A 12,334-nucleotide genomic window follows, 5' to 3' on the forward strand; every position below is an offset into this window, starting at 1 on the left:
TCGCAAGGCCTGAATTGTCAGGGGATTGCCCAACCCCTGACAATTCCAGCTTAGTAGTTTCATGGGTAAGTTGGTGGCTTATTAGGGCTAGCCACCAAAGCCCATTGAGCTGATTCTCTTGCCACCCTTATAGGTGTTTCCACTAGTTGATTACTGTCCTCTGAGTTTTGATGTGCGGTTTGTGCTCCATATGGACAGAACCTTTTTGCTTTCTTTGATCCTGCCGACTTCACATGTTTTCCTTTCGACCTTGCAGGAGAGATGGTCTCCAGCCCTGCCTCAGCTTCCTTCATTCGTTCCTCGTGGATAATCATTAATGATTCTTCATCGATACAGCTATTGCCTCTTTTCTGGGGACTTTTCTCTTCTATCAGAATTATCTCCTTAGATGTGGAATGATGGTAAATCTCCTTCCCCTTTTGCTGAGTGTTACAGACTTGTGTTTGTTGGGTTTCAAGAGATCGATTCTGCTCTGTTTCAATTACAGGAGATAGTGGGGTTTCGGTACTACCTCCACTTCTTCGTAGGAGTGCCCGCTTTGCCGTAGAATATTTTGCCATATGGGCTTAATTCCTTCACCTCGGCGCACCAATCGCCGCAACGAGCTGGGTAAGTTACGTTCCAACCCCGATTCTCTATACGGTATTTCGGCACACTCCGTGGCGTAATGGCCAATTCGTCCACAGGAATAGCAATAATAGGGCAGTCGTTCATATTTAAATTCAACCCATATCTTTCTGTTCTCTAGATTCACAAGCACACCAGTCTTTAGAGGGTTTGCTAAGGTTAATCGAACTCTGGCTTTGCCCACTTTGTAGGTACTACTTCCTTTTGCTTCAAGTTTCACTTCGACAACTACACCCAGTTTGGATGCTAGTTCCTCAATGACAGCGTAGGAAACTCTCCCATACGGTAATCCGATGAACTTAACCCAGAAATCACAATAGCTGAAGTCATAACAAAACTCAGGTGTATCAGATTCGCATTGCCGGAGTATGAGGAGGTGACCAGAGAAGGACCAAGGTCCTGTGAAGAGTACTCGATGTGCTTCAGTTTCCAATTGGAAGGAGAATGAGTAAAAACCCGGTTCCAACGTTGCACAGGTAAAGTTTTCAGTCTTCCAAGCTTTCCGCATGAGTGTTTGAAATGCATTGTAGTTTAATGCGGGGTTGGTATAGAATCGACCAAATAGGGTTTTGCGGCACTCTAGTAATTTATCAGAGAGATATCACTGGTATATCGACGACGTCGACCGCATTCCATAGCTTGCCCATGCTTTTTGGCGAGAGAGCCGTTAGTCGCCCGTCTTCATTGATTTGATCCGCCATGGTTATTGTAGGGACTTTGGTGGATTCGTGGGTGTATGGGTTGAAGGGAGCTCGTTGAGTAAAGCGAGAGAAGAACCCAGTAAGTCGCTGGATCGAGAGTTGATGAGGAGGGAGGTCACGTTTGGATCAAGAGTTTACGAGATGGAAGAGGGTCGGATGAGTGAAAATGGGGGTGGCTTGATGCGTCGGAAAGGGGTTTAAGTTAGGGTTTGCGATTTGCCGAATAAGGGTTTTCGAGAATCTGGAGAAGAGCGTAGAGTCACTGGATTATGAGTTTATGAGATGAAGGATGGTCAAATGAGTGGGAATGGGGGGTGCCTTGTCCATTTAAGGTTTGCGGTTATTCGAAGGGGGAGTGATTCAAACCTCGATGCTGGAACAACACCCAAAGGTTGAGATGCGGAGCTTCGCTATACGAAGAGAAAGGGGACGGGACAGAAAGCTACCCAGCTGGTAGAGGGGGACTACACAAGCGGTAGAGGGAGACCTCCATGGCAGAGGAAGGCTAGCCAGCATTACATAATTGAACACACATGGATCTAGCTCACTTTCTTCAACATAGGCCCATATGACCAAATTTGATCAACAATTTAGTAGTGAAGGAAATTCTCCGTTCAGGCATTTTCATCAAAGATGTGATATTCAGCAGAGGAGCTTAGATGCAAAAGTAAAGCAACGATTCACATCCCGATTACCACAAAGGCAGCGCAGCAAGTTCGGATAATTAATAGAGCCTCAATGGCAGCCGATTTTCACACGAGGCTGAAGCTAGAGCCCCGGGCCTCTACTTCATATCCAAATTAAGAAGAAAACAGAGCCGAGACTGATTACCGAAATGGAAAGTTTTAGGAAATGCAGATGCTACGAGAACATGCTAGACGGAAACTCCATGGTTATAACAAAGTGGTATCCACCCAACGACAAGAATATGGTTACGACACGTAAAATTCAAATCTACTTACGATAGCAAAAAGAGAATGGGGTGAAATTCACTGAATTCTGGTCATTCTTGGTCGAGGTCATTGGGCCAATCTTCTCAACATACTTCTCTCTTCATCATCTCATCTTCAAATTGGCTTTCAATCTTAATGGTCGTACTTGTTCCCAATATTGTCATGGGAAAACCTTCTTCAGACCATCCGACTTCAACTTTAGAGAGAAAAAAAAATAAAAACAAAAACAAAAGGAACACAATAAGCCCAACAATAAAGACTTGATCTGACTTCCTTACGTACACAATATACGGTGTTCACATCATACTCACCGGACATTCATCAAGCTCGGTGTAACCAGCTCAAAAATACTTAGCATGGTCAGGTTTAGTATCTGAATCTCTGTTGTCATGACATCTACAGTAACTATTATGGTTGGACAACCGCTCACAATGTTCAATTGTGGAACATTCTAAACACAAATTTGAGGTGTCAGCCAAACTCTCCAACGAGCAGCAATTGTGAATCCACAACTTCTGTAAAGATTCCAAGTGATTTAGACCTTCCACGCTTCTTAACTTTGGACATTCTCCTACTCTTAGCTTCCTTAGCTTTCTCAATTTCGATAGGTTTGACATCCTTTCCATGGAACTGCAATCCACAATCGATAGGAATCAAAGGGATCCCAGTTCTTCAAGGCCCCAGATCTCGACTAACAAGGAGCATCCGAACAGATTTACCTCTTCCAGAATCTTCATGTGTGATAGACGAAGTGCTATTGAGGAGAACTTGGCTCTTGAGGAGAACTTGCACATACGCATCTCTAAATGTCTCAATCTTTTCATTTGCAACAGAAACGATCTCGACATCTTTAAAACGCTCCATCTTTTCATTTCCGACATAACCGATTCCCTTTGCTCTTTTTCTAATTGCATTATCTTTACTTGCTCCGACAAAATGGAGCGCTTGACCTCCTCAGGTAAAACATCAAGGAAATTTTCTATCGAACAACTTTGTAATCGCAAGGTTGACAAGTTGCTCAAATGGGAATAATCCCACCGTGGTGTAATTGACAGATTTCCAACTTCGAACTCTCTTAAACTAGAAGACAAGTGCCAGGGCAAGAATCGCCGGGTTTTGCCAGATGCTAGTTCTTCCACCTCATATAGGGGTACGATGCTAGAGTGATAAGCAGAGTCCCGCTCCAGCATATATGTCATGTTTTTGCAGATCTTGAGAGTATCAAAGGCCCACCTTAGACAACTCAAACTTGGGGGAAGCTGCGGCAACTCATTAAGCTTAGAACATGATTCTAGATTAAGTGTTTGGAGATTAGAGAGGCAACACACAGTGGTGGGTAATCTGGAAATACGTGTGAACGACAAGTCTAAGATCCTTAAACAAGACAACCTCCCAATTTCTTTAGGGATTTCACCAGTCAAGCGGTAACATCCACTAGCTTCTAATTCTTCAAGCTTCTCCATCAGCCCAATCGCTCTTGGTAATTTTGTTATCCCAATTATGTAACTTATCCTAAGTACTGTCAATTGCTTTAGATTGCCGATTGAATCGGTAGGTGTCCCAAACTTGTTGATAACAAATCCAACTCGACTAATGATTGTAATTTCCCAACCGAACTGGGAAGTTTCTTTATCTTTAAACACTTAAATAAATTCAACCGCCTAAGTTTCACCAGCCCTCCAATTGAGTCTGGCAACACGCGGATCCTGCTATGTGATACATCAAGGGTCAACAATGACTTCAAATTACCAATTGTCTCCGGAAGTTTGAATGCATACAACGAACGAGGCATGAGAATCTCCGTCAAAGCATCTAGACATCCTATTTCGTAAGGTAACCTTTTAAGAGCATGACATCCATTCAAGTTTAAAGTAGTGAGGAGCTTTAATTTTCCAATGGAAGGGTCAATTTCAATTAAATTGCGACAACCTTCAAGAATCAATCTCTCCAAGGACACCAACATAGATAAATCGGGCGTTCTCATTAAGTCGTTGCAATTGCTCAAATCTAGTACTTTTAGTTTACTTGCCACCTGCAAAAAATATATATATTAAGAAACGATTTATAGGAAAAAAAATACGAGAAAGACAATAAAAGATACTTGTATACAAGGAGTGAGACTTGTATCATACTCTGATTTGGTTCCAGCCAATCCATTTCTCTAATACATAGCTATGTGAAAGGTCAAGAACGATTAAATTGACTAGATGAAAGTTTGTTGCCACAAACTCAAAAGGGCACCATCGCCAAGAAAGCCATCTTAAATTGGAGAGAAGATTATTGAAGTCTCCAACAAGGAACATCTCATTCCCTTCCAAGAACCTCAGGTGTCGTAAATTAGCAACTTCACTAGGCATTATGATGACTCCACGAGATCCTAGTGACAGTGCTTCTACCTTCTTGCTTCCCCTATCGATGGAAACACCAAGAAGCCACGTGTGAAGGTTAAAAGCAAACAATTTCAAGTGCGAATAGGGATGGATTTTTCCTTTTTCAAGAATAGGCTACAACAATTCACAGGAAAATAAATTGTAATTCCCTTTCGATACCTTTTTCTGCTCCAAAATGCTCAAGGCTTCCTGATGATTCCACACTCGGCTACGCTTGTGAGGTTCTTTGAAATTCTCTTCACGAATGATTGCCCTTCCGAGGTCCCGCACTTGATCATGCATCCAAAAAGTATTGTCATCTTTGATTTTCATCAAGGACATGAGACAGAGGATTTCAATGGCATTGTATGGGTGGTATTCACAGTCCTCCCACATGTAGCAAGGGTAGGTTTTATCCTCATTAATGAAAAAACAACTTATATCCAGAAATACTTGCATTTGTGCATCGTCTAACCTTTCATAAGTTATCATCAATGTTTTTTGGACTTCTATGGAAGGAGCTTTTTCTAGCTTCTTCAAAGTGTCTAACCAAAATTCTTTGGATCTACCAGAAAGGGATGAACCAGTGACTTCAAGAGCTAAAGGAAGCTTTCCCAAAGTGGAGACAACTTTTTTTGAAAGGTAGACATAATCATCGGGTGGAGAGTCTCTCCTGAAGGCATGCCTACTAAAAAGCTCAAGAGCATGGCAAAATTCCATTTCCTATACTTCATAAGTCAAAACATTTGCACACTTTATAGGACCTTCACTTGTTGCTTCTCTGTCAATCATTAGGACACTTTTGTATCTAGTAGTAATGATAATCCGACTACCAGAACCGAACCATTTTCCTTTTCTACCAAATTTTCAGCTGCTTGTTTTCATCCACGTCGTCAAGAACAATGAGAATTTTTTTATTATAAAGTACCCTCTTAATCATGTCGATCCCATGATCCACTTCACTAATTTGGTCAACATAACGACGATCAAGGAACTTGGATAACAATCGTTTTTGCAAATGTACCAAGCCATGTCGTTCTGATGACTCTCAAACATCCGAAAGGAAATTGCAGCCTTGGAACCGAGAAGACAATTGATTGAAGACAACTTTGGTTAGTGTTGTTTGCCAACACCTCCCATTCCATGGATCGTGAGAAATTTAACACCATCAGATTCCACATCCAAAATCTTAATTATAGCTTCTACACGATCATCAACTCCAACTAGGTGCTCAGTCACATTTTTATATTTGACATTCAGCTTAACCAAAACAGCTTCAATTACCGATTGGATCAAATCTACTTGGCTGCCATGACATAACAACCATGTTAAGGACAAATTTTATGTTGTGAAAAGCTACTCTTCAAGTGACTCAATTGCCCTCACATGTTGAGGAAATTAGAGAGAGAAAAAAAATCTAGATGCTAAAAATTTCTGGATTTTTCAATCTCTCTCCACTCCCCAACTTCAGTCACCATCACCGTCAGCCTTTGCCACCATCATGCCACTATTGACATCACTTGCCTCCCTACACCATCACCATTGCATTCCAGAGTCCTTGACCATCGCACCCGATCAACCCGCCATCTTAACCTCATCTCAATCCTCCACGTCACATGGGTCATGGCCTTGCGATCGCTAGGATGGCGTCGCCAGCTTTAGGAGACACCAAATTTGGGGTCCCCAAGGCTGGCAATGCCAGATATAGGCAAGGTGACGTTAGACCCAACCTGGATCTGACTTGCCAGTCAGTGAAGGATAGAAAGGGTGGGAGTTTGGATGGTCACGGCAGGTTCTGGCTACCTAATGTCAGGCCGGTGACAAAGAAATGGCGATGATTGATGGATGAGTTGCAGCGGTCGCTGGCCGGCGGCTTGGTGAAGCTGCTCAAGATGTTACTGTCTGTGGCTACTGTGTTAGAGATAGAAGGTGAGAAGAGAAAGAGAATAAGAATGAGTAAGGTGTGCCACCACTGCATCAGTGCCAACCGCTGTTGGCTACTACCCATGAGAATTCCATTCTCGACGAGATGAATATATTTTTCACCAACAATACCGCAATCGAACTTAATAGGGAGGAAAAGAAAATCTACGTAACAACTGAAAAGTTTAAGACATTTACCTTTCATCTTTCTTCAAGTTCCATCCTTTTATCTTACCCACTACAATGAGAGCCTTTTGCCATGACTCTACTTCACTGCACAATGTTTGTTGGAGCTTTGAAAGAGTTTGTTTATACAAGTTTGTTTTCAGCTTAACATCAACAGGTTCCACATCCAAGAAAATAGGTAGAATCTCCTTGTTCCCATTCGATTTCAAGGTGCACTTGACCATGTATGCAAGCTCTCGGAGGCACCAGCAACTTGAAACATAATTTGCGGAGAATATGGGAATGTAAATCTTGGAGTTCTCAATTGCTTGTAGAAGTTCAGCACCAATTTCTTCACCTACATGTAGGGATTCGCTATCCCTAAAGACAAGGATTCCAGCACCAACCATCCCATGGTAAAGAAAATCAGTAAATCCATGACGGGTGTCTACTCCTCGAAAATTTAGAAAAACCTCGTACAAATATCCGGATGATGCCCATGAACTCGTCCCTCTCTCCATTGTATGATCTCTAAACACCAAATATCTCAAGAAAGTTTGCTTTGGGTGTGCTTGGATCCAAGCAAGGGCTGTCAATACGATGAGCTCTCAATCTCCGGCGTCATGGAGGGGGAAAAATCTCTGAATATCCCTTGAGTAAATATAGTCAACGCCTTGAGTCATGCAAGAAGTTTCCGAGAAGTTTCCTAAAAGTTTCCATGAATCATTCATGAATCAATCAATGAGCTGAAGTTTCTGGGTCCCATTTGTTGAAAAATAAATTTAAAATCTGAAACCTAGCAACAAACGAAAGTGACAGCACAAATTGATAGATTCATGGCTTCAGAAACTCACTTGTCTTAGCTCTTGTAGAGCTCCTTTTATGAATGAATGAAAGCACTACTTCGTCCAAAAAAAAAAGGGATATAAAGTGAAACCAAAAAATAGAGCAGAAAAATGGTTTTTGAGTTTTTCTTTACTTTAATCATATTAGAGAAAATTTCAAAAATATTTTCATCTATATCATATATGCTTCTCTGCTTTTGATAATTGTAGGATGATTATCTTGAGAGAAAGATCCTCAACTAAAAGATCAAACTATCCCCTTTACTATGTAAATGTATTTTATGTGAAGTAATCGATCAATCTACATTGCCAACTACAATATGCATGTCATTTTAATTGGCGCTTAAATATTGAGAATACCCAATATTAATTGATTTATTATATCACATTCTACTATCGTGTGATGCAATTATTACTTAAAATTTTTCTCTTCTTTACCATAATATTTCTCTCCCTCCCACCATATAGCCGATCAACGTCACCATCTCCGTCCCTGAATCACACCGCCACTCCCCCAATTGACCCCATCACAACCTATACAAGTTAGCCTTAGAGATGTTAAACGGGTGGGACGGGTCGGATTTGGGTCGGGTCATTAACAGTCTGACCCAAATTGACTCATTAACCTATTTATGACCCATTTAAGTCTAATGTAAATTTTTCGACCCATACCCGACCGACCCATACCCAATCCGACCCATATTAATAAAATATTTTCATATTTAACAAAATTTAGGAAAATTTATTCTTATGTTTTTCTTATAAAATATTATATTACTAAAATACTTCCAAGCAATACAAATATAATCAATAATTTTTCAATTTTTTATACTTTTTCAAAAAAATTATTTTTCTTTTTTTCTATTTAGATTCTTTTTGGGAGAAGCACTAATCAAAGTATGGGTTTTAGCTGATCAATTTGATCATGGTTGGGAGTGGGGACTAGACCATGACTGAGAAACAAAATAAGTTTGACCTTATTTCATTTACATTATTTTGTAAGCCTTGCTGGATATCTTGGGTTTGGTCCCATCAGATCAAGAGTTCCAGTTATTGAAGCTAGAATTGCAGTCATTTAGCAACTTTGGTCTTTGTGGTTTCCTTGTAATATTTGTCGTCATTATTGTTGGATAGATTGGGTTGTTGTTGGCCTTTCTTTCCCTTCAGTTCATTTCTTCGCTCTTTTCTTTTTGGTGAATCATCTGAATGGAGCTAAATGTTTGATCTAGTGCCTATCTCTTTGATAGTCAAGATAATGTAGCTCACATTCTGTTTGTTTCGAATAAGCAAACTCATAAACAATGTAGGGGATCTTTACAGCATTTCACCCATGAAGAAAATACAGCATTCTGTCTATGACTCCAGGAGTAGACAGGGCTGCCGAAAAGAAGCTACAATAACAGAGTGGGGGAATACGATGTCGAAAGAGCAACTTCTGTTCACTAGAACATTGAAAAATCGCAGCAGTCATCAAATTCATCCTTACCTTCTTTTAGAACTTTCTGGGCCTAAGCTTGAGGAACCGCAACAACTCTCTATTCGGAAGATACCACTCGCTGCGACTCCACTGGATCTGGCTCTCCCTCCCTAGCACCAAGCCCGCTCGCCACAGTCTTGTCTTTGGGCAAGTAACTCACAAAGTGGTCACCACTAGCGGTAGAGCGAACTGCCCATAAGGGAAATAAAAAATGAAGATCAACTGCAATAAATGGCTGTCCTACCAGTGAAGATCAACTGCAGTAAATGGCTGTCAATGGTAGGAGCAGCACATAGGTAACGCTACATCTTACCAGCAACAACTGATTTGCCTCAATACACGAGGTGTCTTTAACATGGTGGACTCACAACCAATGTAACTTACAAGTCAGCATCAGAAAACCAAATGTTCCAACCTAACTTGGTCCAGGACAACTCATCCACATGGAACAAGATTGACAATAACAAACTATAAATGGGCATTAGCAACACTATGAGACCAATGGAACCATGAGTTACATAGTGTAGTCCAACCAAATTAAACAAAGACAACTATAAATAAAGGTTTACAGCTGTTATCTACAAGTAACCAGCTCCTAAGAAATAAAACACTACTCAATGCATAACCCACATTAAAATTTGGTCATGACACTGCCTAATAATTATATTCACCAAAGTCACTTTCTAGATTTCAAACCCACGTTTTGCTGTAATATTTTCTCCTAAAAGGAGTACGTCATCTGACAATTCAAATGTTCTTCCAATTCACTCGTTTCTGAGCTCAACAAAGGGTCTTGAACACCTCAATTTAGCTAAAATAAAATGCATAAACTACGTTCCAGTTCCAGATAGACTAATTCCTCATTCAAAACAACTTACCTCCTGCAAGGCTGCAACAGAGTACCATCAACCGCATTAAAGACCCTAATGAGAGTCCCTTTCGTGCTCGCTGTAGCCAGGAACTTGCCGTCTTCAGAGAGCGCAAAGCATGCAGTCCACGAATCGTGCGCCATGATGAATTTCGTCCTCTTCGATGCGTAATGCTCGATCCTCACCTGCTCCTTCTGGAGCCCGGGCCAGACCAGCACGAGCGACCCTGCAGTCTGCGACACGACGCAGAGCCCCTTGGGGTTGGCGATCGTCTCAATCTGGTGCAGACTAGCACGAGCGACCCTCCCCCATCCTCGCCGACCCGAACCCTACCGCTGGTGTTGACCGCTGAACGGAGAGATTTATTTGCAAAAAGTGCAAGACGAGTGCCACCGTGCTGGACGAGAGACACCGCGATGATTGAGTTGTCAGACAACCTCGGCCATTAGAGATGGGCGGCGACAGGGGGACGATGGGCGGCAGCAAGCAGCGGCGAGGCAACGATAGTGTCGGCGAATCAGATTCGTGGAAGCGAAAAGGGGTGGGTAGACTAGATCGTGGTTCAATACCTTGAAAAATAAGACCTCCCTATCCATTTAAGCAAACGCGGGTCCATAAATGGGTTGTGTACCCATTTTAAAACCTATAGTCAAGGGCTGCATGTTAATGTTCTTTTCTTTTGTTTATGAACAAAAATTTTATTTTTTATTCTCGGGAACAAATAAAAGAACAGAAATATGTTTGTTTGCGTTTTTGTTCAAAATCTATTTTTTTTGTTCCCGAAACAAAAAAGAAACGAAAATGAGAAACAAAAAAAGTTATTTTTTTTCCAGAAATATTTTTGAAGAAACACTTCTCTCTCTTCTCTTTTCTTTTTCTTTTTTTTTTGGCCGGTCGCCGGCCTCGCCATGGCCGACGACCACTGTCGAGGGTCGGTGACGCCGTCAAGGGTCAACGACCTCACTAGAGCGTCACCGGCCCTCGGCAAGATCGAAGTCGCCGGCCCGGCGTGGCTGGGCGAGCTCGGCCTCGCGGGGGCCGGCGACTAGCCAAAAGAAGAAAAAAATAAAAAATAAAAAGAAAGGAAAAAGTGAAAATAAAATAAAAATATTAAAAAATTAAAAGAAACAAAAAAATATATAAATTTACTAAACGTGTTTCTATTCATTTTTATTCCCGAAACAAGTTTACCAAACGTGTCTTTCGGGTCAAAAATTGTTCCCGAACAGAAATAGTTTTCCTTGAACAATTTTTGAACAGAAACGTTACTAAACGCGCCTTAGCCTCCACCTTTGTCATGGCCTAGCTTGAAAATAGAGGCGTCAATCTCAAAGTAGCAACACTACTCAAACAGATCTATCGTCCTTGAGCTATTCTGCATGCACCAAGCTAAACGCTGTGATGGAGCTCAAATTGAGCTCAATCCCACGATGGGTTGTCATTGATGCTGAAGAGAGAGAGAGAGAGAGAGAGAGAGGCGAGCACAGACGTTCGTCAATCGAAAGAGACACGGTGCGGAACCACCGGGATTCGCCCCTGGCCACCCTTCCAACATTAAAGTGAGGGGTTCAAATCCCCACCTTCTCGGAATGGGGTGGGGACGCGTAAGTTTCGGAGTGGGTTTCGACTCCCACACCCCCAAAGAGGCGAGACAAAAAGTCTGAGAGGGAGTGTAGAATAGGAATAAAGTAGGACTGACAAAAAAAAAAAAAAAAGACATGGTGCGGCAACTTATAAGGGCGGCCATCAAAGCTCGCTTGAAGCCGCGGCCAACACATGGGTGGCTGGCTAGGCTTCTAGCCAATTTTCGGTCTGGCCCAAGCTTTTAGGCCTGGAATTTCCAAGCCCGAAGAAAAAGCCTGAACCAGGAATGGACTACCTAGCCCATCTATTATTATTTCAAGCTTTAGGGTTCGGGTCGGGCTCAGCCCAAAAGGTGGTGAACATTTTTAAAAATTGCAAATATTTTGCTACCTTTCAAGTGTCTTCTCCTTTTCAAATTTGCAAATAATTTTCACTCTTTTAACAATACGATAAATTAATTTGTTAACTTGTAGAATTTCTTCTTCTTTTTTAAGTAAGATTACAAATATTAATGAATACTATAAGGATAACAAATAAAATAGGAAAAAATAATAATTGGGCAAGTCAATCCATTTCAAACTATACATGCGAGGCCTGGAGGCCCAGCCTTCCCGAAATACACATAATAAAGCTCATATCCATCTTGGTCTATTTGGGATAAAGGTTTTCAAGCGAAGACAAACTTATTTACTTTCAGTCAAAACGACGTTGATTTTATTTCACTTAAGCCATATGAGTGTCATGTCATGTCAACATCATCTGATTTTCTTCATGTAGGTAAATTTTTAATGGTGCTTGTGGATAGAGAGTGAATATGACAA

At 41.4% G+C, this 12,334-nt stretch overlaps 2 protein-coding genes across 2 annotated transcripts; both read right to left on the reverse strand.

The window, feature by feature from the left end:
• Window positions 1-507: 507 nt before the first annotated feature.
• Window positions 508-5,370, reverse strand: LOC120286253 (disease resistance protein RUN1-like). The gene is made up of 7 exons (XM_039306955.1): window positions 4,831-5,370; window positions 4,414-4,689; window positions 3,894-4,313; window positions 3,001-3,540; window positions 2,763-2,911; window positions 812-947; window positions 508-744 (listed from the first exon to the last, which is right to left on the reverse strand). The coding sequence occupies exons 1-7, from the start codon at window positions 5,368-5,370 to the stop codon at window positions 508-510; spliced, it is 2,298 nt and encodes a 765-aa protein (XP_039162889.1).
• Window positions 5,371-5,527: 157 nt separating this feature from the next.
• On the reverse strand, window positions 5,528-10,304 carry LOC120290918 (TMV resistance protein N-like). Its single transcript, XM_039307780.1, has 3 exons — window positions 9,070-10,304; window positions 6,772-7,444; window positions 5,528-5,956 (listed from the first exon to the last, which is right to left on the reverse strand). The coding sequence occupies exons 2-3, from the start codon at window positions 7,257-7,259 to the stop codon at window positions 5,764-5,766; spliced, it is 681 nt and encodes a 226-aa protein (XP_039163714.1). The 5' UTR covers window positions 7,260-7,444; window positions 9,070-10,304; the 3' UTR covers window positions 5,528-5,763.
• Between the last annotated feature and the right edge of the window lie 2,030 nt (window positions 10,305-12,334).

Source organism: Eucalyptus grandis, chromosome 2 (genome assembly GCF_016545825.1).
Source record: "Eucalyptus grandis isolate ANBG69807.140 chromosome 2, ASM1654582v1, whole genome shotgun sequence".
NCBI lineage: Eukaryota > Viridiplantae > Streptophyta > Magnoliopsida > Myrtales > Myrtaceae > Eucalyptus > Eucalyptus grandis.

Excerpts from the sequence above, each read along its gene's own strand:
- LOC120286253 (XM_039306955.1), bottom strand. The coding sequence starts at position 5,370 with ATGGAATTTTGCCATGCTCTTGAGCTTTTTAGTAGGCATGCCTTCAGG. Across the intron at positions 4,690-4,830 it reads GCATTTTGGAGCAGAAAAAG|GGAAGCAAGAAGGTAGAAGC; the intron begins GTATCGAAAGGG and ends TCCATCGATAGG. Across the intron at positions 948-2,762 it reads CAATTGCTGCTCGTTGGAGA|CTATTGTGATTTCTGGGTTA; the intron begins GTTTGGCTGACA and ends TTATGACTTCAG.
- LOC120290918 (XM_039307780.1), bottom strand. The coding sequence starts at position 7,259 with ATGGAGAGAGGGACGAGTTCATGGGCATCATCCGGATATTTGTACGAG. Across the intron at positions 5,957-6,771 it reads AACTTGAAGAAAGATGAAAG|CCAAGTAGATTTGATCCAAT; the intron begins GTAAATGTCTTA and ends ATGTCATGGCAG.